The following is a 26534-nucleotide window of genomic DNA, read 5'->3' as shown; positions in this document are numbered from 1 at the left end:
AGAAGGGGAGACACAGAAATGCAAACTACGGACCAAGACCGTCACTTCTGGAAAGCAGGCTTTCTCAAACACCACAGTCCCCATCTATATCACAGGGAAGTCTGAAGAGGGGAGGAAAAAAAAAAAAAGACTCATCAGAATTACGTGGGCTACAGACTTCACCCTCTGGTTAGTTAAAAACGGGCAGCCCGTAGGAAGAAATCAAGAATGATCCTGTGCACCGAGAGACACAGAAAATGATCTAGGTGACATGGCCCCGGGTGAACAATTTTCCCCCCAAAATGTGAATTTACTTAGCAAAAAGTTTTATGTAGACCCCTTCCGAAACAAGTCAATCCTTTTCTTCCAAAACACTTCAGTCCTAAAGCCGTTAGGTGGGACTGAGCTCGGAAGGGGTCTGTGCTGAGGTGTCTGGGGGTGGGGGGAACACAACGCGGGCCACGGATGGAGGCCTGAGCACTGCGGGACGAGGGCTGTCCTGATTGCAGTGTCAGAACCAGGAAGGGTGAAGAGGGCACTCAGCAGAAAGAGGGGGATGCCAGAGTTGGGGTGCCACAGCCCGAGCAGGGCTGAGAGGAGTGTCTGCCCAGGGAGGAGCAAGCAGTCCAGTCCACGGTGTCAGAACCCACGTGGGGCAAAGAGGGCACCCACGCTGGCGGAGAGGCTGGTGCAGAGCATGAGAGCTTAAGTGGGATAAGGACGGAGGAGGAAAGCCCAGCAAAGAGAACTGAACTGTTTGGGGTAAGAAGGATGTCCAAACAGGGACTGGGGATAAAGCAGCAAGGTGCATACAAAGAATTGATCAATTAAGTAAATATATTAAGAAAAACGGGAGCTGGGATTCTCACCGCCAAAGGAAGGAATTACAAATATGGAGAGGGAGAAAACTAGAATGAACCCTGAGGTGTTAGCTGCAAATGGCAGGTAGTGATGTGAAGCCACAACTTTCCATTTACATGCATGTAGAAATATAGATGCCAATGTGGGTATGTGTCCACATACACACATTCCATAGATTTATACACTGAGGCAAGAAGCCTGGACACTCCAATAGCAGTGAGGGCACAAAGGACCTGGATCTTTGCTTCTACGTATCGATCCTCCACCAAAAAGAATCAGGATTCTTTGGTGAAAGAGCTGATTCCAGATCTGGGATAAGGAAAGCACAAATGTGCCTAGAACATGTTGTCATGCCAGAAAGTAAAAGAAGTGATTCTGAGCTGAACTATTTTTTTTAATTTTTTATGTTATTTATTTTTGAGAGAGAGAGAGAGAGAGAGAGAGAGAGGACAGAGTGCGAGCGGGGGAGGAGCAGAGAGAGAGGGAGACACAGAATCCGAAGCAGGCTCCAGGCTCCGAGCTGCCAGCACAGAGCCCGACGCGGGGCTCGAACTCACAAACCGAGAGATCATGGCCCGAGCCGAAGTCGAACACGTAATCGACTGAGCCACCCAGGCACCCCATGAACTGAACTGTTAATTATTTTGATATAAAAGACATTATTGGGGCAACTGGCAACACTCTAATGGGGACTCAAGGATTACATGGCCATGAAGTATCAATGTCAATTTTTTTTTTAATGCTTATTTATTTTTGAGAGAGAGACAGACACACTGCAAGCGGGGAAGGGGCAGAGAGAGGAGGAGACAGAATCCCAAGCAGGCTCCCAGGCTCTGAGCTGTCAACACAGAGCACGATGCGGGGCTCGAACCCACAAACCGTGAGATCATGACCCAAGCCGAAGTCAGACGCTTAACTGAATGAGCCACGCAGGCGCCCCCAACAGTTTTTGATTGTTGTGTACCTAACTTCATTTTTTCCCCATAAGTTCTACGGCTTTTATTCAACAATTTTGTGTAGCATCGTGTTTTTTAGGAACGCTTAAGTCATGTTATAGCAGAACTAACTGTATTTAATATAACCACCTTAACAAAGAAGAATAAATTGCATGACATCAATGGTATCCCTATTCTGCACCTACAGACGTTAAAAAGAAACAAAGAGGATGGAAAAAGAAAACATCCCATTTAGTTGCAACCTAAATTTCCAACAACTCGGAAGCAAAGGAATATCCTGAGTTTTCATTCTGTCTAATGGTTCCACATGGGATCTTCCAACAGGCGAGGGAAGCCTGGTCAGCCTAGAGAAGGCCACACAAATTAACTTTAACTACATATCTAATTCCTTTAACTACAGATTTAGAGGGCACGCTGTGTCACACAACTGCATTTGAAAAAACAAAGGAGATAACGGCAGTAAAGTATGTGAATGTTTAATGTGGTCGCAGCAACCCACCTGACCCCCTACGTTTTAAGCTGCTCTGACCTACCTTTGAGTGCCTTCTCAATCATTTCAAGTTTAGTTACTCCTGACAAGCTGGAGAAAACAATACCAGGCTGGAGAAAAATAATCACTAAGTACAACAGCTTTCTGAGAAAGCCTTTCTTTCTGCTTTGTAGAATCCCATCAAAGTAGGAGCCAGATTGAATACTACACTTTCACATTAAATTAGCCACACTGGTATATGAGTTAATGAAATATAAAATTCTTCTGCTTAATTTTTATTCGTAATATTTAGGAATGAGATTAAATCAACCTGACACCAAAGGGGCTACAATTTCCTATCTGGTTTTCCATATATCAGTAAACACAGCAAGTATGTTTTCTTTATAGCTCTCCTTTTAAGAACCCCTTGCCAGAAAAAGATCTTTTTTTTTTTTAATGTTTATTTATTTTTGAGAGAGAAAGAGAGAGCACAAGTGGGGGAGGGGCAGAAACAGAATCCCAAGCAGGCTCCAGGCTCGGAGCTGTCAGCACAGAGCCTGATGTGGGGCTTGAACTCATGACTGTGAGATCATGACCTGAGCCGAACAAAGTCGGGCGCTTAACTGATGCTTAACCAACTGAGCCACCCAGGCACCCCCAGAGATAACCTTATAGCGAGACGTTATGTTTAGAGTGAGGGAGAGACAGAACTAACCAGGAAAAGATGTTACAGCAAAGAAACTGCAAAAGGGTAATCCAGCACAAAACAGCATTTACTGAATTGCTACCCTTCTCTCCAATCAATTCTCTCAGACTAACAACTCCTAAGGTGCAAAATTTTCAAATATCTGAGTGTGTATAAAGATGAGAAGGAAAACCAAGAGATGAAAACATTTGTGAGGAAAAGATTATGAATAAATTATTGTAATTTCCTTCCTGCATTGTTCAAGTGGGTTTAATAGTTTAAAAGTGTTGTTCAACAGCACAAGGGTGGTAACATTTGTGAGACCCTAATTAAATATGATTCATTCTGGAATGTTTCCGGTGACACAAACTCACATAAATAATCTACTGGTACGTTTATTCAGATGTCACAATGAAACGAGTCTGTTTTTCACACACACAAAACAACCCCAAACTGTAGCTTCCGTCTATGCACACTGTTTTACTATTTTATTTATAGAACAATTAAATTAATAAAATAATATTAAAATTAAATTGGTGGCAGTGATGTTTAATTTGTGGATACTGGGGAATGTTACTGAACGCAAACCACAAAACCTAAGCCAAAACTAGTCCTAAGAGAGGTATTTTTCCCACTTTCCCTTGTGAGCTTGGTACTTCGCTTTGGTCAAAGCTGACATAAAGAGCTACAGAAATCAGCAATACAGTCTCAGAAAATAAGGCCACGGAACCAAGAGAACACAGGTGGAAGACAGGCTAGCAGTTAGTGGCGTGCTCCCAGGGGACCCTAGGGGCCTTCATCATCCTCAGCCATAGCACCTGCTTCTCAAGCTCAGCAGAACCTTCCAGACAACATCACAGGATGAAAAGATTTATCCTTTGCAAACCTACTGACCCTTGTCCTTCTAGCTTTAAATTCTGAGGGTTCAAGTAAGAACTGGGTAACAGAAAAAATGAGACCCTCTGGAAACTTTGCTGCAATCAACTGCTTCAGCCCTGGTCTACTACGTACCCCTTCACGGGAATTGGTAACCCTAGCAGGGAGTTCCCCACTTTCCCTTCCCCTCTCTACTCCAATAGAGCACTGCGATCAAGGGGCTGGGGAAGAGGTGGGAACGGTGATTTGTTGAACACCTAACTGGTACCAAGACTTGCAAACATGTGATGATATCCCTCCTTTATCATCACAATAATCCTGCATTTATGTACCGCTCATCTCCCGTTTTTACATATTAAGAAACACTCATTTGGGCACCTGGATCAACAAGACATCTAAACAAAAATGAAATCGAATTATCCAAAAGCTTTAAAAATCAGCCTGCCCTTATGTTTTGTTTTAGTTTTGGTTCTTTGTTTGTTTTTGTTTTTTGGAAGGGGGAGTGTTTCGGCCCTTTTACCTTTACAGTTTTCAGAAATACAAAGGTCACATCAAAATATTACCTTTGTTCATGGCGGTCCAGTATACTATTCACACTGCTTTTGTACAGGTTTGAAATTTTCTGTAATCAAATAATTAAGGGAAAAAAAATTATCTCAAACATAAAGCAGACCAAAAAAGTAGCTTCTTACCTACAATTAACTGCCAAATGAAGTTTGAATAAATGCCAATCTTCTAACCCACCCAAATCTTAAGATTTCTCAATACTTAAAACCAGAATGAAGATAAGCCAAGTCAACAATAAAAGAGAAAATCAGGCCAACACCAAAACAAAACATCTCACTTGCCCTATGCCACATACATTCTCTCTCTCTCTCTCTCTCTCTCTCTCTCTCTCTCTCTCTGACACACACACACACACACACACACACACACACACACACACACGCAGAAGAATGAAGGATTCCAGGGGCGCCTGGGTGGCTCAGTCACTTGGGCATCCGACTTCGGCTCAGGTCATGATCTCACAGTCCATGAGTTCGAGCCCCGCATCAGGCTCTGTGCTGACAGCTCCGAGCCTGGAGCCTGTTTCAGATTCTGTGTCTCCCTCTCTCTCTGCTCCTCCCCTGCTCACGCTCTGTCTCTTTCCTTCAAAAATAAATAAACATTAAAGAAAAATTTTTTTAAAAACGAAAAAAAGAATGAAGGATTCCAGTTGCCCCTTCCAGGCAAAGCAAATGATGGGTGCCAGCCTAGCACAATCAGCTCAAGTTTTTATCGAAAACATAATCTTAGCAACAGAGGCAAGGTTATTCCCGCTTTCCATGCACAGAGCACAAGAGACTAGCTACTTCTCAATCACAGACTTGTGCTTCATGCCGTCCGTACGGTCCAGTCTCAGAAGACACTTCGTCCTCATCTCTCCTTGGATCAAGTAAAATACAAAAGTTTCTCATTTCCTACGCGAAAACTACCTCTCAAAATGAAAGACTGGCCAGCAGAGCCAAGACATAAAGGCATAACTTTTATAAGTTTAAAAACACCAAAGTCATTAACCTAGATACTTTTCTAATTAAAAAATTAGAAATGGGGCGCCTGGGTGGTTCTGTCAGTTGAGCATCCAACTCTTGATTTCGGCTCAAGTCACGATCTCACGGTTCATGACATCAAGCCTTACGTCAGGCTCTGCGCTGACAGCACAGAGCCTAAATGGAATTCTCTCTCTCCCTCTCTCTCTCTCTCTTCATCTGTCTCTCTCTCTCTCCCTCCCTCTCTCTCTTCCTCCCTCTCTCTGCCCCTCCCCCACTCTTGTTCTTGCACTCTCTCAAAATGAATAAACTTAAAAAAAAATTAGAAACAATGTTCCTAGCAATATATGAGAATCATCGTAGCTGCCCCATCCTAAATCAATCAGGACTGTTTTTCATCGACATGTCAAGTTTACGCACAAGACAAACCATTAATAAATTCATCTGCGACTTCCAATTTCAAAGCATTATCACACACAGACTAGGTAAGACACAAAATGCTTACAAGGGTTAAAATCCTTATTGAATACCAAACGGGCAAAACCTAAAACTACCACTTGTCAGCTGCCCACACACTAGGCCCACATAAAACCAAACATCTAACTGTGCTGGGCATAATTAATATAAAACCGTGCTCTGTGTCATAGTTCAATTATAATGAACATTTTTACAAATCCATCATGTTTTTATTTGATTCTTTTAGTTCCTCACCCTGAAGTTTTCTTGGTTAGCACGGCAACCTTTAACATTCCCATATGAGCAGGGAACTAGCTAGTTGTACTTTTCAGCACCTCAGATCTGTCCACCTCTCCTTTACTTCCCTAACTTAACAAATAAATAGTGGGGCGCCTGGGTGGCTGGGTGAAGCCTCTGACTTCAGCTCAGGTCATGATCTCGCAGTTTGTGAGTTCGAGATCCATGTCAGGCTCTAAGCTGTCAGCACAGAGCCTACTTCGGATTCTGTGTTTCCCTCTCTCTCTGCTCCTCCCCTGCTCATTCTCCCTCTGTCTCTCTGTCTCTCTCAAAAAAATAAACATTAAAAAAACACAAATACATACTGACTGCACACCTTCTGTGTGACAAGACAGTGTTCTAGGCAGGAATACAACAATGAACAAGAAAGGTAAGCCCCATCCATTTAACACTGAATGAGAGAGAGGTCTGAAGATGGGCAGGAGCACAGAAGTCAGCCAGTGAAAAGGAAAAGGAAAGAGTCTAGTCTATGTTGGAGGGACAGGAGAAGAGTGGCATAAATGAGGCTGGAGAGGGAGGTAGAATCAGGTAAGATAGAAGGCCTTACAAGTTACGATAGGGAGTCTGAACTTTATTCCAAGAGTAATCAAAGTCACCGAAGGGTAGGAGACAAATTCATTATGTCGGACAAATGCCTCCTGAGCACCTACTCGGTGCCAGACTTGTATTCTAAAACCGACACTCTTCCAGGTGGAAGAGAAGAGGCCTCGGCATGTAAATGTGTCCCTCCTCCACTGGTCCAGAGAGCACTGTTCTTATTAAGAAACATCAGGTCATTGCTTACCACCATCACCATGACTCCATTCAGGAGACACACAGCAGCCACATTCCCTGTAAATGTGACCACCAACCAAAACCAGGCACAACCAATGAGCCCAGTGGGGTAGGAAATCAAATGTGTTTTCAAGAATTTAACTTTTCTGCTGTCTCAAATACCACGGTCTTAAATGTCTTAAATTATATGCACTATTATTTCTGGCAATTAAGGAATGTTAACACCAACTGAACAGCAGTTGAAACTGATCTTCAATTAGACACATCCATCCAGGAGTATCAAATCACTCAAAATTGAAAATTTTTACTACAGGGGAGCTGTAGTCCCTAGCCGAATACTTAAAAAGTAACAGAGCTATGGTGCCTGCCTTATTCATTACCGAACCCCAAAGCCCAGCACACTGCAAGGGTGTAACACAGAGATTAAATTAATGAAGTTATAGCTCTAGTAGCCAAAGTAGGCAAATGAAAAGCCAAGTTTATGTACTTTTTTTTTTCATCACAGAAAAAAAATTTTCTAAGGACCCACCTGTCTTTAATCACTACCATTATCACTCATGTTTACATAAATACATCTGCAGCTGGCACCGGGCACAAAACAATAAAATTGCCAAATTTTACCTTGTCAGAGGTACAGGAGTTCAGCAGGTCTTACATATTAGGTTTTCCCTTTTGCTCATTCTTTAGACTCTGTTCATATTCTGATAATGTTACGAAGTAAACAGGATGAAAAATAAAAAATCCTGTGTTCACACCACACCCCTCCTCATCATGCAGTGACCATCCTGGCAGCGTGTGCCTCACCTCCACCTGCCAGCCTGGCCTGTGCCGTTGACCGGGAGGCATGGGGAAACAGAACGCTCTGGTGAATAAGGAATTACCAATTTTCAACGAATCAGAAGACAAAACAAAAACAAACAAAATGACCCCACATTTCATACCAAACTCAAAACCACGCCTCCATTGTCTTCATTCTAACCACCAGCACCTATTATTAAATAACCAAATGTAGGGGCCTCTGGGTGGTGGCTCAGTCGGTTGACTTTGGCTCAGGTCATGATTTCCCCGTCGGTGGGTTTGAGCCCCGCATCAGGCTCCGTGCTGACAGCTCAGAGCCTTGATCCTGCTTTGGATTCTGTGTCTCCCTCTCTCTCGCACTCTGCTCTCTCAATCTCTCTCAAAAATAAATAAGCATTAAAAAAATAATAACAAAATGTATAAGGTGCTGGTTAATGGAGATTTGGGGTCAACCAAATGCCAAGTAAAATTTACTTTTCCCTATCGTAGAAGTCATCAGCCCCTTTCATTTCTGTATGGAAAATAATGAGCCCAGTGTTTCATTAACTATGTTCACCAATCTATAATATTTTCCAAATTTCTCTTCTGTAGCAGATGTTCAATCAGTAAACTGTATTGTCCCCACCACCAAAAATGTGGTATCTCAACATCTGGCCTTGCCTTTACACGGACTTTCAGAGAACCGCGACTCGAAGCAGAAAACGTTTAAGTTATATTTCAGTCCCGCTGGACAAAATAACCAATAAACAAAAAACATCAAATAAGACGTGGATAGTCCCCCTTCCATCAGAAAAAGTCACAGGACTCTTCTAACACTTGAAATACTTAACACAATCCGCACAGCGTGTCAAGTTTAGCAGAAAGAGTAACTATTTTAAAGACAGAGTCAGAAGTCAAGCAAGCAGCATCACATTTAAAGAGGTTAAGAGCAAAATAAACCAAAAACCTGTGACTCCTCCTTTCTCAGTAACCAGACCAGTAGTAGCTTGTGCAGGAAATGCACGAAATGCCTTCTGGTAACTTAAGCATTACAAACGCCTATCAGACCTTCACAGGCAGAAAAAGGAATGGGCACGCTGAAGAGAGCAAAAGTTAGCAGCACATTTTTTTAAAGTGCAAACAAAAGAAAAAAAAAGAGACAAATTGAACCTCATTAAAATTAAAAACTTTTGCACACCAAAGGTTGCTATCAAGGGTGAAAAGCAGCCCACAGAATGGGAGAAGATATTTGCAAACCACAGATCTGATAACAGCTTAATATTCAGAAAACAGAGAGAGCTTCTCACAACTCAACAGACAATCCAATTAAAAAATGGGCAAAGGACCAGAACAGACATTTCTCCAAACAAGATACACAAACGGCCAATAAACCCATGAAAAGATGCTCATTATTCGTCATTAAGGAAATACAAAGCAAAACCACAATGAGCCATCATTTCACACCTAAGATGTTTATACTCAAATAAAAAAAAAAAAAAAAAAAAAAAAAAAAAAACACCCAAAAATGGAGAATAAGAAGGGCCGCCAGGATGTGGCAAACTGGAACCCTCACCGCTGGTAGGAACGTAAAATGGTGCACCCACCGTGGAAAAGTCTGGCCGTTCCTCAAAAAATTAACTAGAATGACCACATCGCTCAGCAATTCCAATCCTAAACATATACCCCAAAGAATTAAAAACAGAGACTCAAGCAGATATTTGTACACTAAAGTTCACAGTGGCATTATTCACATACCCAAAAGGTGGAAATAATTCAAGTGCTCGTCAAAGATGAAAAAACCAAATGTGGTGAATACATACAATGGAATATTCTTCAGTCATAAAAGGAACAAACTTCTGATCATGCCATCACATGGATGAGCCTCGAAAACACTACAGGAGGTGAAACAAACCAGGTACAAAAAGACAGTATTCTAGGATTCCACTTATGTGAAGCATCTAGAAAAGGCAAATTCATAGAGACAGAGAGTAGATTAGAGGGTACCTGGGGCTGAGGAAAGAGGAGAATGAGGAATTACTGTTTACTGGGAACAGAGCTTCTGCTTGAGGTGATGACATTTTTGGAAACGGTGATGGGTGCAAAACTTGTGAATGTAACGAAAGCCACAGAATTACACATTTAAATTACTAAAATACAAGGCAAACTTTATGATATGTATTTTTCTACCACAAAGAAAACAAGTACAAAGTAGTTTGGGGCAAAATGAATGCAAAGCCACTTCAAAACCAGGATTAACAGAAGAAGCAGTCCTTCCCCCAGAGTGAATGCAATCCCACAACGAAAGGCTGATTGATTTACCCGGACGACAGTTTCTTCATTCACGCCATCAAATGCTGAAGTGCATACAACATGCCAGGCACTATCCTAGACCCCCCAAAAAAATCACAATCCAGAAAACTTCCCCATCAGGACTCTACAGATTATGACGATATGGATAAAGTGAGTTTTTCTTAACAAGTTAAAAGATTAAATGCTTTTATTTAAAATACACAGTTTCATAATAAGTACATCAAAACTCCTAAAACCAGTCTGTTACCATTTTGGCCCACGTGGTTTAATTGAAGTTACCAATTTGTCACTTTCTTTTTTTTTTTTTTTTTTTAATGTTTATTTATTTTTGAGACGGGGGAGACAGAGTGCTAGTGGGGGAGGGGCAGAGAGAGAGGGAGGCACAGAATCTGAAACAGGCTCCAGGCTCTGAGCTGTCAGCACAGAGTCTGATGCGGGGCTTGAACTCACGAACAGTGAGATCATGACCTGGGCCGAAGTCGGACGCTTAACCGACTGAGCCACCCAGGCGCCCCCCAATTTGTCACTTTCTAAACTGGAATAAAGGACCTTTCTTTCTTTCTTTCTTTCCTTTCTTTCAACAACCCAAACATGATCACAGCGCAGCATTTAAGAAAATACTATTTTCTGACCTTCACAAGCCAATGGGCTACCACTCGGAAAATATATACATCACAATCCTGAGTATAATTTAGGCGTGGTGCCTAAAAGCAGAACTCCTCAAGATGGGATAATTAGCAGTTCTACGAGGGAAAAAAACAAACAAACAAACAAACAGAAAAAAAACCTCTTGTTTTCCCATCTTTCCCAGCGCATGGTTGTTCAGCAATGAGAACTAAGCAAAAGGTTTAAATGACTATGAATCATAGTTTTGGGACCACCTGGAGGGTGAAGAAAACAGTTCCCCCTTTATGATATTTAAATGGTTTACAGCTCTTTAATAAAAAATAATACACAGTCGTGCTCACTAGCATAGCCTAGATTAATTTAAGTTTTAAAGCACAACACTGAGCTGTCCTACGACCCACGCCTGCTGGTACCTGACGCTCCACGGCATTTTCATCACCATAATTAGGCCACTAATCGCCTCAGAGAACTGTTCATAATTGATGACGGTAACTAAGGTAACTCAGAAACAATGACCAGGTTGCCTTCTAGTCGCTGCAAAGTACCTGGGTATCTGTAACCTGGGAAGGAGCAGGAACAATGCCTACCGTCTAATAATTGCTTACTCAAACCAGCAAAGGGAGGGGAGGGAGGGACACTGGAGAAGAGACAGCATTTTAAATGATTCAGGGTGACTCCCGTGCCTGGGAAAACACTGAATTCAGGGGATCGGCAGGAGGTATGAATGTTCTTCAGGATAAAGCCACAACATAAAAAAGAATTTACTGGGTCAAAATGTGATATTCATTTTCATTTAGCATCCAATTACCTAGAGGACGGAGGACGGAGCAGGAGCTAATGAGTCCGGGGCTATCTCACGCTTGAAAGCAAAAGTGTGATACTAGGGAAAGGACTGATTTAGCAGATTAAAACTTAAAAGGATTTCCCCAAGGACAAAAAAAAAAAAAAAGGGGGGGGGGGGAGGTTTTAACATCCCCAAGATATTCCCCATAAAATTCTTTTTTAGTTTTTTTCCCTTGCCCAAGACAACACACACATTTTTTTTTTTCTTTTCCTTGTCACAGTAATTTCAAAGATACAGACTTGAGTGCAAAAATTCTTCTTTTTAGGGCAAAAACTGTCCCAAGACAACAGCACTGCACAGTGAACTTCTCCATCACCCCAAAGGGGGAACCTGCGCAAACACTTCGCCACCCCAGCAGTGCCACAGAAGCCACGGCTCAGCACCTCACCGAGGGTGAAGCAAGCGGGAAACCCAAATTTTAAAAGATGGGTGCCTTTCCGCAACACAAGCCATTATTCCTTCTTCCACATCAAGGTGCCATCCACACTCGCCCAGAATCCTGTAACCTCAGATCTGACAGCATGCCTAGAATCTGTACCACCATCCGTGCCCTCAGTTTACAGACGTGAAGACTGAATACCGCTTCCTGTCTAGTCACCGGTGATGCCGGACTAGAGCCGCGGTGGAGGACGTCTCCCACTTACAAATAATCGTTACAAACCTAGGGAGCTTGGTGTCAAGCTCTGTGCTAAGCCCTTTTACATACATGCTCTACTTAATTCCCACCACAACCATGAGAAAGATAGTATCTTCCACTTGGTAGATAAGAAAATTGAAAATAATTTGCCCGGGGGACCTGGCTGGCTCATTGCATAGAGCTTGTGACTCTTGATCTCAGGACTGTGAGTTAGAGCCCCGCTCTGAGCAAGGAGGAAAAGGAGGGGAGGGAAGGGAAGGGAGGGAGGGAGGGAGGGAGGGGAGGGGAGGGGAGGGGAGGGGAGAGGAGGAGAGGAGAGGGAAGGAGGGAAGAAACAATGTGCACATTCAGTGTGTTGATTCAAAACCTAGGTCTGGCTGACTTCTATGCTAATGTTCAGTCCTATTCTCCAGTCCTTACCATGGCTACAGGGTCCTACACAGCCTGACCCCTCCTACATTTCTGAATTCATCTCCTACCACTCTCCCATCTCTTAAAAAAAAAATCCAGTCAGGGCCCCCGGGTGGCTCAGTCGGTTGGGCATCCGACTTGGGCTCAGGTCACGACCTCGCAGTCCGTGAGTTCGAGCCCCACGTCGGGCTCTGTGTGGACAGCTCGGAGCCTGGATCCTGCTTCGGATTCTGTGTCTCCCTCTCTCTCTGCCCCTCCCCTGCTCATGCTCTGTCTCTCTCTGTCAAAAATAATTTTGTTTTTTAAATCCAGTCAACCTTCACTCAAACTCATCCCTGCCTCAAGGCTTTTATACATGCTGGGTGTCCCCATCCCTACCCCGACCACCACCCCCAAACCTGTCAACGATTCATTCTACCCCTCCAAGACAAGTATCACCTCTTCAACAAGGCTTTCCCTAACCACTCAATCTAAAATAGACACTCAGGAGGCACCTGGGTGGCTCAGTCAGTTAAGTGCCTCTTGATCTTGGCTCAGGTCATGATCTCAGGTTGGTAGGATGGAGTCCCACGTTGGGCTCTGTTGGGCTCTGCACTGACAGTGTGGGGACTGCTTGGGATTCGCTCTCTCCCTTCTCTCTGCCCCTCCCCCCACGCGTGGGTGTTCTCACTCTCTTTCAAAATAGCTAAACTTAAAAAAATAAACAAATAAAATACAACAGATACTCCATCACTCCTACAGCTATCTGAAATCTTCTTGTACATTGGTTGTCTCCTTATTAGGATAAAAGCACCACAAAGGCAAAAACCTCTCACTGAAATAAAAGCGCCAAAATGGCAAAATGTTCTGCCTTATTCATTTCTAGACGACCCAATACCCAAAAGAGCATCAGACCAAAGGAGGCTCTCAAAGGAACCACCAGTTGAATAAAGGAATGAATGCCTTTATTCTACTTTTCCCTAGTTGTTTCTTGTGATTAATCTTATCTTTTCAACCATACTGCATGTGCCTCAGGGATATCTTACAATTCTCACTTTGGGCAAGTTAATGACTCAACTTGGGCTTATACAATCATCTAGAAAGTGAAAGAAGCAGTCAGTCTGGAATTCAGGGGTGGCTGGGTGGCTCAGCTGGATGAGCATCTGACTCTTGATTTCAGCTCAGGTCATGATCCCAGGGTCGTGGGATCAAGCCTTGTGTGGATCCACACTCAGCGTGGAGCCTGCTGGGGATTCTCTCTCTCCCTCCCTCTGTCCCTCTATCCCTCTCAAGCGTGCGCACACTCTCTCTAAAATAAAACATCTTGGGGTGCCTGGGTGGCTCAGTCAGTTAAGCGTCTGACTTCAGCTCAGGTCACGATCTCACGTTCCGTGAGTTCGAGCCCCGCGTCGGGCTCTGGGCCGATGGCTCAGAGCCTGGAGCCTGCTTCCGGTTCTGTGTCTCCCTCTCTCTCTGACCCTCCGCCGTTCATGCTCTGTCTCTCTCTGTCTCAAAAATAAATAAACATTAAAAAAAATTAAATAAATAAATAAATAATTAAAAAAATAAAATAAAACATCTTTTGTATTTAAAAATGTTTAAAAAGAAGCTTAGAATTCAAATATCTCCCACAGCTGGTAACATAACAGGTAGATACTGAAATACTCATTATTGACCCATGGATCTTAAATTCCTTTCATTTTCTCACATATTTCTACAAAAATACACCTACTGTGCGAAGGCAAGCACGCTTACTTAGCTGGCATTAGAAACTAAGGAATAACTGGGGCGCCTGGGGGGCTCAGTCAGTTAAGCGGCGACTTCGGCTCAGGTCATGATCTCACGGTCCGTGAGTGCGAGCCCCGCGTCGGGCTCTGTGCTGACAGCGCGGAGCCCCCTTGGGATTCTGTCTCCCTCTCTCTCTGCCCCTCCCCCATTCATGCTCTCTCTCAAAAATAAACACTAAAAAAAAAAAGAAGAAAGAAAGAAACTAAGGAACAACTACCCTTACACTAGCAGCATACGCAGGCCCGCCTCTTCTCAAGAGGGCTCCGTTCGCCTCTTTCAAGCCACACCCAACCTGTCTGCTTCTGATTATCCTTTATCTTGACCAGTGTTAAGCTCCAGTTTTCTCTACTTCTTTGACAGGCCTCAGCAGCATCACATTCTTTTACTTCTTGCCTGCTAAAGTTTTGTTTGCTTTAGACGGTTGGATGTGTCCAACAGATCTCCTATGATCAAAAAAGCTCCAAAATTAGAGCAGTCAGTTGCATTTTGGCTTCTATGGTTTGGAATTTCTACTCTCCTGAAGAGTACCAAAGAGTCTTAGCAACACAGAGACCCTCCTTCCTGGTAATGTATTATATGCTGCTCCCACTGGCCTCTCAAGCTTGGGGTGGGGGGGGGGTGATGTCAGGATTGGGGCGGGACCATCTACTGGCTACAGTATCAAAGGCCTGGAACCATATCTGATACCGTGTGAACGGCTGCTTCTAAAGATTGTCCAAGATGAGCATATTTTCACTGTTAAAGACATTTCATCTCCAAACCCAGACCTTGTTTCCAACACAGCAAAATGCTGCAGGGGAGACATGAAACGTCGCCAAAGTCCTGGTCAAAAATGTGCTGTTCCGGGGCGCCTGGGTGGCTCAGTTGGTTAAGCGGCCGACTTCGGCTCAGGTCATGATCTCACGGTCCGTGAGTTCGAGCCCCGCGTCGGGCTCTGTGCTGACAGCTCAGAGCCTGGAGCCTGTTTCGGATTCTGTGTCTCCCTCTCTCTGACCCTCCCCCGTTCATGCTCTGTCTCTCTCTGTCTCAAAAATAAATAAACGTTAAAAAAAAAATTAAAAAAAAAAAATGTGCTGTTCCGTTTTATAACTTCAACCTGTTCCCTAAAGATGGTTTCCTTCTAAGACAACTGACCGGACTCAAAGAAAATATTTGAGTGAGTTGAGTGTGAAAATGAGCATGAGGGGGTGGCGATCTTTAACAGGATGAGGTTTTTTTACTTTTTAAAAAAAAAAATAACCCACATTCCACCATATGTATATCACTCCACAAAAGCTCAAGAACTACATGCACTGTGGCATTTAGGGGGCATTTTCACATAGGGTACAAAAAAACCCCACAAAAAAACAAAAAAACGAGGCTGTTTTCATACCAAACTGGGGGTTCTGAAATTTTCCTATGGTTATTAGGAAAAGTTGCACTTGACTACATAAAACATGTATCTTATCTAAAATCTTAGGCCCAATATTTGTACAGAATATGAATGAATTATCAACTTTCTGTATGTGAAAACATCTCATTAAAAGTTGGTTAAGATGGGGGCACCTGGGTGGCTCGGTCGGTTAAGCGTCTGAGTTCGGCTCAGGTCATGATCTCACGGTCCGTGAGTTCGAGCCCCACGACGGGCTCTGTGCTGACAGCTCAGAGCTTGGGGCCTGTTTCAGATTCTGTGTCTCCCTCTCTCTCTGCCCCTCCCCTGTTCATGCTCTGTCTCTCTCTGTCTCAAAAATAAATAAACGTTAAAAAAAAAAATTAAAAAAAAAAAAAGTTGGTTAAGATGAAGTTCTGGTTTTTCAGACAACTTTGGGGTTTTGTCAAGTATAAGATCAGAGAGAATCAAGTGACTTGCTCAAGGTCATTTGGTCAAATCAGGTGGGATTAGCATTACTGGTTCCTGCCTTCCAAAAGCCAACCAAAAATCAAACTTTTCTTGGAACTAAGCAAGCCAAAAGGGAAAAATCGTTCCCCATTTCCTCTCCTCGGTAATCCAAGGACAAACGAAAAATTAGTTTCAATGGCAGAACCTCAATTAATAAAGTTTCGTCAATACATAGATTATTACCTCCAACCATGCATGGCACCTCTCTCAAAATTAGTAACTATTTTACCAATTTGAAAGGTCAGTAACCTCTATACAACCTTCCCATCTAACAGCCCCATAAACTTACTAAGAAGCTTTTAAATCAGCCTTTCCTATGTACACCTATAAATAGTTCACTTCTCTTATCTTCTATAAGATCTGGTCAGACTGCAATATATAGATGTACTCTGAGCTGTTAGATTTTTTTTTTTTCTTGAAGTTAAAGGATCATAAATAAGTTCAAAGTTTTCTTCAGAACTCTGAAAGGAATAGGGATATTTCACCAGGACGGGTGAAACAGCGATTAAACACACGGGAATCGGTCAGGCTGTGGCTGGGGCAGGGCTAGAGAGGCTCGTACACATTTTGATCACCAGATCAGCTGCTGCTTCAGACATTTCAAATCCACCACCTTCATCACATTTTCTGCCCCATCCTTTTCATTTCTACTTTCAACCTGCTGATATAAAACACTACCCTTGAATTAATAACAGAAATGTAATACGCAGTGAAGCCATATTTTGAAATCACTAACTGGACTGGGATAGGGATATTGAAGCAGCTGGGAACTCTTTGTACTTATTACAAGCACAGTGTACTCATATCTAGCAAGGAACAGTCCTCACATCCAATTTTCTAAGTCGAATGGTGCCATTACCCCTATTTCAGATGACCCTCAAGTCCGGGATGTTGCCCTTTGCTCTCGGACGAAAGGTCACCAATATTAAAAGCTGGCATGAGAACTCAAAGATACTAAGTTAGTGGGCAGGCTAAAATTGTGGCTGGATTCTATCATATATGAACAACTTTAAAATACTTATAACTACCATTAATTTTCTCTTACCTCAATTTCAATTCAAGTCTACTTATTTCTGAATATAGTTGTAACACACTTTTTGGACTGATGATTTCTCTTTAGGCCTTTGAGCAAAACGTGATCACTGGGTATAAAAGGCAAATCAAAAGCAGGACTGGAAAAAATTAAACCCGGAAGGAAATGTAAGTCACTAACACTTTCCATTAAGCCAGAAGTGAGAAATGTCATTATTTGGAAATGAATCAGGTTAAGCTATTATCACACTGCCAATATACAACTGTTTTTGACCTGCAAAAACAGAAATTTCATATGGTTCAACCTAATGTTATTTTCTAAGCTCATTTTAATAACTGTCTCAAATTAAGGTGTTGACAACCCAAGGCCCATAAAACCTTCTATTTCTCTAGATTGCCTTAACCTTTGGAAAGATTTGCCACCCCCACTGTCCAAAGCTGGCCATTGGAGAAATTAAGTGTATTAACAGGAAAGCCAAGATTTAGAAAACAAAACAAAACAAAAACAAAAACAAAAACAAGACCAAAAATCCCACCAAACAGCTGACTATAACTGTGCCTACAAGAACCCTAAAGCCATTCCACATCTTTTGTGCAGTTCACATTCTCCACTAACAGAAGTTGAATCCTGAGAAGATCTGCCCTTTGGAAGACTTCCATTTAAGGAAAAACCAGTGAAAATGTAAGTGCACCGCATCTTTTTCAGTTTTCAATGATACAGGAATCTAAGCATGGTAAATGTTCATCATTTTACACTGGGGTTCCACTGACCTAAAAATTTATTGTTGAGGAATTCTAACTGAGTTGGTGAGTTCTGCTGGAGAATGTGCCTTCTAACCTTTCTAATCTCAAGGGTGATCACCATCCCAGTGGGATTATTCTGCTATCTGGATATGGTTGATTTATGTACAAACAACAGAAATAACCTGTCACGGAAAGCGGTTATGGCTGCAAGAATACATCTAGGTCTAAATCTATATCATCTCACACCCATTGTTAGTAAGTCTAATATCTAATATGCTAATGACCTCTTTTCTCAATTAATTCCACTAATTACTCACCTGTTCTCATTCTGCCAAAATTCCTATCTCCTAATCTGATCCATCAGACCACATACTATACTCTCCCAGAGGGATGTTTTTTCCCTAAGATACTTCATAAACTGTTAGGACAATCAGATGCTGCCTGTTCTATCTTTCCAGGTTTCATTTATAGTATACAGCAACAATATTAACCAGCAAGTGAAATACGCTCTTAAAAAAAAAAAAAAAAAATCAGGAGAGAATCTCCTGCTCTATCTGGAAATTTCTCTATTCAGCTAGTTCAGTGTTGACAGGTCAACAGAGAATGGCACTAGGCATTACTACAGTCCTAAAGGGCATGCCCCTATAGTGAACCCATCAACCCTTTCCTAACATCCAAATGACCCAGACTTTTTATAGCAGAATCTACTCTCCTTGCCCCAGCCCCAACAGCATCTTCTGGTCATTTTTCACCCTGAACTAAAGTTTTCTCTGGAGCGTGTGGTGACACCCTGTCAGTCAAATACATTCTTTAAACCTTCCATCTACTCCCTTCTTTCTCCAAAGTTGCATGTAACTGTTTTTTAAAAAAACACGTACAAAAACTCCCTGTGCATCGTAAGTGCTTTAAAAAAGAATTTATCTACTTCCATCCTTAAAACCCTATGAGGCTAGGCTTAGTACTCCCATTTTACAGAGGAGAAAAGCTGAGGCTCAGGAACTTGCCCAAGGTCATAAAGGGCAAGGATGTGAATTCGAGTCTGACCTCGGTGTCCTCTGACCTTAACCCTCATGCTGTATTTCCTTCCAATCTCTTTCTTCATGTCCTTTATGTCTGTCTGCTCTGTGGTCTTACAAAGTCTATGCTTGGGCAGTGTTCAGTTTCTCCCGGGGCTGTCTTGCCTTTAAAGGACATGCCTTCCAGAAGAATGAGTACCCATTCCATTTTTTCTCCATGCTCCTCCTTCCCACCTGGCACCATTTCCCCCAAGGCTCTTATCACATCTCCTCCTCTAGGGCCAATTTACGCGTCCTCTCGGTCCCTGAGCAGGCACCACAGGATACTGAAGGGCCACCTTCTACCCTCAAGGCTACGAGAGAGAAGTAAAAGGGTGGAAGGGTCCAGACAGCCCCTCTCCTAAGTCTTCATTCAGGAAGAAACTGCGGCCGAGGACCGGAGGGGGGGGGGGGGGGAGAATTTGGGGAAGGAAAAGAGGTACGGGGCGGAGTAACAAGGGTGTGCCCTTGGGGGTGGGGGGTGGGGAGATGGAGATGGGGAGGAGGCGTGGGACGCTCAGGGTTTAACAGATTGAATGGGAGGGGGGGTGGACCGCCATAAGGTGGGGGGGGGGGTGCCACCCGGAGAGGAAAGGGGCCACTTGGAGGAGGAGAATGTGTGCGCTGGGGTGGAGAACCTGGAGGTGGATATAACAGGAAAGTGGAGGGAAGAAAGGGTAGGGAGGGGGAGCAGGAAACGGTGGACTCACCCGGGAGGAGAGAGGGGAAGGATGGATGGGAACCGGGAAGGTGGGGCGCCTCGAGACCCCACCACCGAGGCTCGGCGACGAGGGGCGGGAGGGCCGAAAGGGTTCGGGGTCCGCGGAATGCCGGGAACCGGGGCCTCGGGAGACCCCGGGGGAGGAGGAGCGGGAGTTCTCGAGCCGAGCGGCGGGAAGGGGGGCTCGAGGGAGGCAAGGGCGGGAAAGGGGGCGTCCCGGCCCGGGGCTGGGGGCGAAGGTATCGTCGGGCTCGCCAGGGGATGGAGTAAGGAGGGCCGGGGGTGCGCGGGAGGCAGGCGGGGGCAGTGGGTTCCGGGGCCCGTCGGGGTGCAGAGGGCGGGAACGTCCTGGCGTCCCCCGAAGGCCGGGCGTGGGGTCTCCCGAGGGTCGGGTCGGGGTCCCCGCAATCTTCCGCGGCCAGGCTCCGGGCGGCCTCCGGCCGGGGTCTTCCGAGGGTCGGCGCGCCGCCAGGGTGGGGCGAGGGGTTCCCGAGATTCTCCCCCGCTCCCCGAGGCCGGAGCGGCGCCTCCCCCCCAGGACCCCAGGCTTCCTTCCTACCTATGCCGGGCGCCACATAGACGAAGTAGAGCAGGGAGGACGACAGCGAGAAGAAGAAGAGTGCGGCGAGCAGCGAGCGGCGCGGCAGCCGCAGCAGCCCCCGGCGGACGCGCATTCTGCAGCCGAGCCTGCTCCCGCCGCTCCCCGTCCGCCGCCTCCTGGGCTGCCGCCGCCGCCTGGGCCTCGGCCACCACCTCCCGGGCCTCGCGGGCCGCCGCTCGCCGCCGCCGCCTCGCCGCTCCCAGCCGCCGGCCACCGCGGGCCGGGCCACATAGAGCGGGCGGGGGCCTGAGCGGCCCGGAGCGAGCGCAGCGGCGGAGACGGGGCGGGGCGGGCCGCGGGAGGCGGGCCGGGGGCGGGGCCAGCGCCGCCGGGCACCGTCGCAAAAGACCGGCGCGCGCTCCCTCGCCGCCCGACCCCCCGGTTCGGCTCCCGCGGCGGAGCGGCGGCCCGCAGGGAACGTCGCTAAATGGCGACAGCCCCTCTCCTGGCGCGGCCACCGCCCAGGCTTTCGGGGAGCGTCGCTCAAGTGCCGGTGGGCTCCGCGCAAGGGCGCCCCTAGCCCGGGAGCCAAGGGGCCGTCTGCAATGTCTGACGCTGCTGGTCGCCTACTGCGACAGTGGAGCGGGGATTATAGGCATAAGGGCTCGGCATACACCTTCACTCATTCATTCATTAATTCACCTCACCATTTATTAAAAGCCAGACATCGGCCATAGGCCAGACACTGTTGTTGGTGTTGGGCATGCTACAGAGAACAAAACAGACAAAATCTGTCTTCATGAACTCACGCTCGAAAGCGAGGAGGAAAGGAGACAAATCAGTTCATAGTATCAGGTACTGATAAATGATATGAACAGAATAAAACACGAGAATGTATTGGAGGCAGGCTAGTGTGGTTAAGGAAGGCCTCATTGACCAGGTGACATGGGTGAGACGTAAAAGGGTGAACAGCAGGCACAAAGTCCCTGAGGTCAAAAAGCCTCCTCTGTCCCCAGGTTATCCAAACCCAGGATAAAGGTTAGATCTCTAGGCAGGGTCCACATCCCACAGAATCATAAGGAATGTAATGATAACAATTATCAACGTGAGGACTTGGGTTGAGAGACGCTGGGCTTTACTTATGTCGTTAAACTGCCCCAGCAGCCCTGCAGTCTGTGCTGTTATAATTGCTATTACACAAATGAGGAAACTGAGGCTCCTAGGGGAAGCAATTCCCCCAAGCCTTGCAGTAGGGCCTCAAATCAAAACTGACCTGTCTCCCAAGGCAGACCTGTGACCACTAGGTGGTAACTTACCTCAACATTACATCTGGCTACTAATTCGCACCCTGCAAGTTGGTATCCTACTCCATAGGATAGTGTGTGTGACCATAACCAAAAGAATGCTTTAAGATCAGCCCCAGGTCAGAAGAACCAGCCCGGCTTCAAGAACCTTCCAGCTGAATTGGAGAGGAAAGCGGTCCTGGTGTAGATACATCTCCCAGGAACTGTGAGGCTGTCTTGGAATCCCAGAAGCAATCAGGAGGGATTCTTTGAGAGTCAACAATAATCCCACTTTCTATTCCTAAGGTAATTTATACTTTTTGCAGTGTCTGAGCCTGTAAGTGAGGGCTCTAGAGCCAGACTGTCTAGGTTCCATGGCTCCTATCTCTTCCATTCTTAGCTGAGTGACTTCAGGCAAGTTGCTTAACCTCTCTGTGCCTCTCAGTAAAATGGCAGATATTATTAGTAACAATTGCATCCAGTTGTTGCGAGGATTTGAGTAATCCATGGCAAACCAGGCACGTGGTAAATGCACATAGCTCTCATCTAACCAACACCCCTGGAAAATGGGATGGGGCAGAAGAAGCTTAAACAACAAAATTTCTCTGCTTTTCTCGGCAGGGAATTTTGACTCGGATTTGGGTTCAAATCTTGGCTTGGTCTCAGCTAGCTGTGTGACCATAAACAAGTCGTTTACCCCTCAGATTCTATTCATTGCCTACAAAATGGACCCAGTGTTGCCCACCTCTACAGGGACGTGATTCAGAGTAAGTGAGAGCTGAGTTGAGGCCCTAGACCAGAAATCTCAAACTGGCTGGAATAATCTGACCTGTAACTCCTTTTTGTTTGGCCCACACCACAGCCCCTGCCCCACCATGATCTCGCAGTTTGTGAGTTCGAGCCCCACATAGGGCTCTGGGCTGACAGCTCAGAGCTTGGAACCTACTTCGGATTCTGTGTCTCCCTCCCTCTCTCTCTCTCTCTCTGTCCCTTCCCCACTCTCACTCTGTCTCTCTCTCAAAAATAATAAACATTAAAAAAAATGAACAATCGGGGCACCTGGGTGGCTCAGTCGGTTGGGCATCTGCCTTTGGCTCAGGTGGTGACCTCACGGTTCAAGGGTTGGAGCCTGCATCAGGCTCTGCTCTGTCAGCACAGAGCCTCCTTGGGATTCTCTCTCTCTGTCTCACTCTCTGCCCCTACCCTGCTTGTGCTCTCTCTCTCTTTCTCTCTCTCTCTCTCAAAATAAATAAATAAACTTTAAAATTTTTTAAAAGAAAGTGAACAATCATACTGTAATATGCTGTAATAGCCAGTACATTCCCAAATTTCCCAAATTTCCCCAATTGTTTAAGGAATGTCTTTTATAGCTGTTATTTTTTTTCAACAGCATCAAATCAAGACTTACAGATCGCATTTGGAATTATTTCCATAGTATGTACTTACTTACCTACAACCGTCTCTGTACCTTTTTTCACCATTTCTCCCAATATTTTATTTAAAACATTTTTAAACCTATAGGGAAGTTGAGCAAATGGTACAGGAAACACCCAGATATTACCATGCAACGTTTTGTTTAACCGAACCAGTGCTGGACCCGTTGGATTTCCATGGGGGAAAAAAGACTCTTCACTCCTACCTCACACTATCCACAAAATCAATTCAAGATGGATTGTAAATCTAAATGTGAACGATCACAAAAAAGCTTTTAGATGAAAACAAAGACTATTTTCATGTCCTTGACGTGGGCAGAAATGTGTCAGAGGACACAAACACCAACCAGGAGGGAAAATTGTGATAAATGAGGCTGCATTAAAATAAAAAATTCTCTTCATCAAAAGACACCAGAAAGAGAAACAGAAATACGTAGCTTATAAAGAACTCATATACAGAATTAAAAAAAACTTTTTAATGTTTATTTATTTTTTCAGAGACACACACACACACACGCAGGGGTGAGTGGGGGAGAGATGGAGACACAGAATCTGAAGCGGGCTCCAGGCTCTGAGCTGTCAGCACAGAGCCAGACGCGGGGCTTGAACTCACAAACCACGAGATCATGACCTGAGCTGAAGTCGGACAGTTAACCGACTGAGCCACCCAGGCGCCCCCAGAATTTTTAAAAAACCCACAGACGTATAGAAACAAGACTGACAACCAAATAAGGGGTGGGCGGGGGAAGACTTGAACAGGCATTTGATAAAGGAAGGTATCTAAATGGCTAATAAGCATATGAAAAGGTGCTTAAAGCTCTGAAAAAAGCAGAGGAAATCCACACCTCCGGAGCGTGTGTGGGCCGCTGGTTCTGAGCAAGGGAGGGACAGCTTACAGCCAAGGCTTGAGGGCGCTTCAAAGGGCAGAGCAGTAGGAAAGTGAGGCTGTCAAGCTGACAGAGAAGGAGGAGCAAAGCCGGGAGGCTGAGCGCTCGGTGCCTCTGCCCCTGTGAGTAGGCCGACTTGTGCACTTCTGACCACGCTGCGGCAGGGAGAAAGAGGGTCCAGCCCCCTTGGATGACACAAAATGGGCTTCAATTAGGAAAAGGCTGCTGGAGACCCAGCCCGCTTGAACCAAATGTCTCTACAGTTGGATTCCCTTACCATCCACCCCCACCCTCGCCTGGGTGGGCAAGGAGTTCAGCTGTTCCGCTGTGAAAGAGACAGGAAAGCCTCCCTACCCCTGGCCTAGGTTCTGATGACCAATCTCTACCCCTACTACTCCATCTGAAATAACAAGATCTTGAAAAAGATTGGGTTTTTTTTTTTCAACTTCTTTCTTTGATTTTTTTTGGAGCTTGACACTTTTTAAAGTTTATTTCTTTATTTTGAGAGAGAGAAAGGGAGAGCACAGGGGAGGGGCAGAGAGAGAGGGAGACAGAGAATCCCAAGCAGGCTTCGCGCCATCAGCGCTGAGCCAGACGCGGGGCTCGATCTCACAAACCGTGAGATCATGGCCTGAACCAAAATCAAGAAATCAGGATTCTAAAGCTTAACAGACTGAGCCACCCAGGCGTCCCCGGGGTATTTGTGTGTGTATGTGTGTGTGTGTTTCAACCTTCTCATTTCTGAGTTAGGCTTCCAACTCACTCAAATACGCATTCATTCATTATTAATTTCCTATTCAGCCGCTCAAACAAGCTCACTGCATTCTGGTCTCTGCTCAAATGTCACCTCTTCTAAGAGACCTTCCCTCTAAAATATCTTCTTCCCCACCCCAGGACTCTCTCTCCCCTTACCCAGCTTTATTTCTCTTCATAGTACTTTTCATTCCCGACATTGTATTATACACGTGTGTGTTTGTTCGATCATTTTCTGTCTCCCCTGTCAGAACATAAGCTCCGTGATCTCAGAGATTCTGTTTCATTCTCTGCTACATCCTTGCATCTAGCACGGTGCCCCGCATCCAGCAGGTGCTCAATAATTGTTGGAGGAAAGGTGAAGGAATAGCAGGTGTGCACTAAGCGTGATGGGCAGGTATCCAGGGGCTTTTGCAGCCCAGGGGCAGCACTGACAGGAAAGTGGGTAACTGGTATGAGGTGTAAGGATAGGACCCTTGGGCTAGCAGTCAGGGGAGCTGTTCTGTGAGATTCTAGATGGTCTTTTTTTTTTTTTAACATTTTATTTATTTTTGAGAGACAGAGCATGAGCGGGGGAGGGGCAGAGAGAGAGGGAGACACAGAATCCCAAGCAGGCTCCAGGTTCCGAGCTGTCATCACAGAGCCCAATGTGGGGCTCGAACTCACGGACCATGAGATCAAGACCCGAGCCGAAGTCGGTCACTCAGCCAACTGAGCCATCTAGGCGCCCCTCTAGATGGTGTTTGAAAGGGAGTTGAGACAGGCTTGCTGCCTGCCTGATTGGAACAGCCTCTCAGTCCAAGGACAAGGAAAAGACGAGGGGTGAGGCTGGAGGTGGCTTGACCCCATGGCTCAGTAGGGGCCCCTGAATTGAATCGAAAAGACCTGGAGGCCAGCCAGGCCTGCCTCTTCCTTGTTCTCTCCCTGTGATCTGGGCAAGTCTTTTCACCTCTCTGAACCTCCATTTCCACATCTGGTTCCTTCTTCCAGGGTTTCTGGGAGGATTTGAGATAGTACCTATAAAGTGTCTGGATGTAGCAATACTCAATCACTGTTGGTATTCTCACACTTTTTCCTGTGGGCCATAGGGAGCCCTTGAAGGTTTTGGAGGAGGGGAGTGACCTAAAGAAAGGAAGGCCCCTGGAGAAATCCCAGAGAGCACAAGTTGGCCCTCATGTCTGCTCGTCAACACCTAATTAACAGGCTTGCCCAAAGCAAACACATAAAGAAGAGGCTCCACAGCCTAAAGTAAAAGATACCATGCCCCTCCTACCCCCTCATACTTTACTGGAAAAGATTCCAGGAACCCGCCCTGAGGAAGACATTGCATAATCCGTGGACAATAATCACCAGTCGTGTGATAACATCATACACTTCAAACTATCTCAGGTCAAACTCCCAGAGGCGTGAGCAGATAAATATCATTGACTTGTGCATAACTGCTCTCTACGTCCAAGGAGCCCTGGCATTGAGTCCTTCCGACGCCAGGGATGCCTATTGGCCGAGCATTGACTGGGTGGCTCACCCTGGTAAGCTTTAGCCAGGCAGTAGTTAATCAGCCCCTTTCAGAGAAACTGAGGCTCAGAGCAGAAGTGACTATCACTTCCTGCCAGCAGCTCACGGAGCCAGTGTCCTTTGCCACTCTTTTCCCTCTGCCGTAATAATGAACAATGTTCTGCAGAGCTGAGGCCCCACCAGCTGACTTCCAGAGTGAGGAGGAAACTCCCCTCACCCCATCATGATCAAGAAATAAGGGGCGCCTGGGGGTTCAGTCAGTTAAGCATCCGACTTCAGTTCAGGTCACGATCTTGCGTTTCCTGAGTTTGAGCCCCGCGTCGGGCTCTGTGCTGACAGCTCGGAGCCTGGAGCCTGCTTTGGATTCTGTGTCTCCCTCTCTCTCTGCCCCTCCCCTGCTCGCATACACTTCTCTGCAACATGCTTTCTCTCAACA

The 26534-nt window shown here is 45.5% G+C and overlaps 1 protein-coding gene across 7 annotated transcripts in view; it reads right to left on the bottom strand.

The window, feature by feature from the left end:
- The window catches only part of B4GALT5 (beta-1,4-galactosyltransferase 5), a 75479-nt gene extending 55007 nt beyond the window's left edge, over positions 1–20472 (bottom strand). For 2 of the 7 annotated variants that reach the window (XM_042980190.1, XM_015535667.2), the window contains exon 1: positions 4390–4688. Coding sequence is in view for 3 of the 7 variants with exons in the window: in XM_015535667.2 (XP_015391153.1) it covers positions 4390–4399 (10 nt within the window). In the remaining 4 variants the exon portion in view is untranslated. Of the gene's footprint in view, positions 1–33; positions 1244–4389; positions 4689–17179; positions 19247–20245 lie in introns of those variants that run through there. The other 5 variants (XM_042980184.1, XM_042980187.1, XM_042980183.1 and 2 more) reach the window with 5 other exon arrangements.
- Positions 20473–26534: the final 6062 nt, after the last annotated feature.

The sequence above is a fragment of the Panthera tigris genome, chromosome A3 (genome assembly GCF_018350195.1).
Source record: "Panthera tigris isolate Pti1 chromosome A3, P.tigris_Pti1_mat1.1, whole genome shotgun sequence".
In the NCBI taxonomy this organism is placed as follows: domain Eukaryota; kingdom Metazoa; phylum Chordata; class Mammalia; order Carnivora; family Felidae; genus Panthera; species Panthera tigris.
Note: the sequence above shows the minus strand (reverse complement) of the source record. Positions and strands in the feature narration are given on the sequence as shown.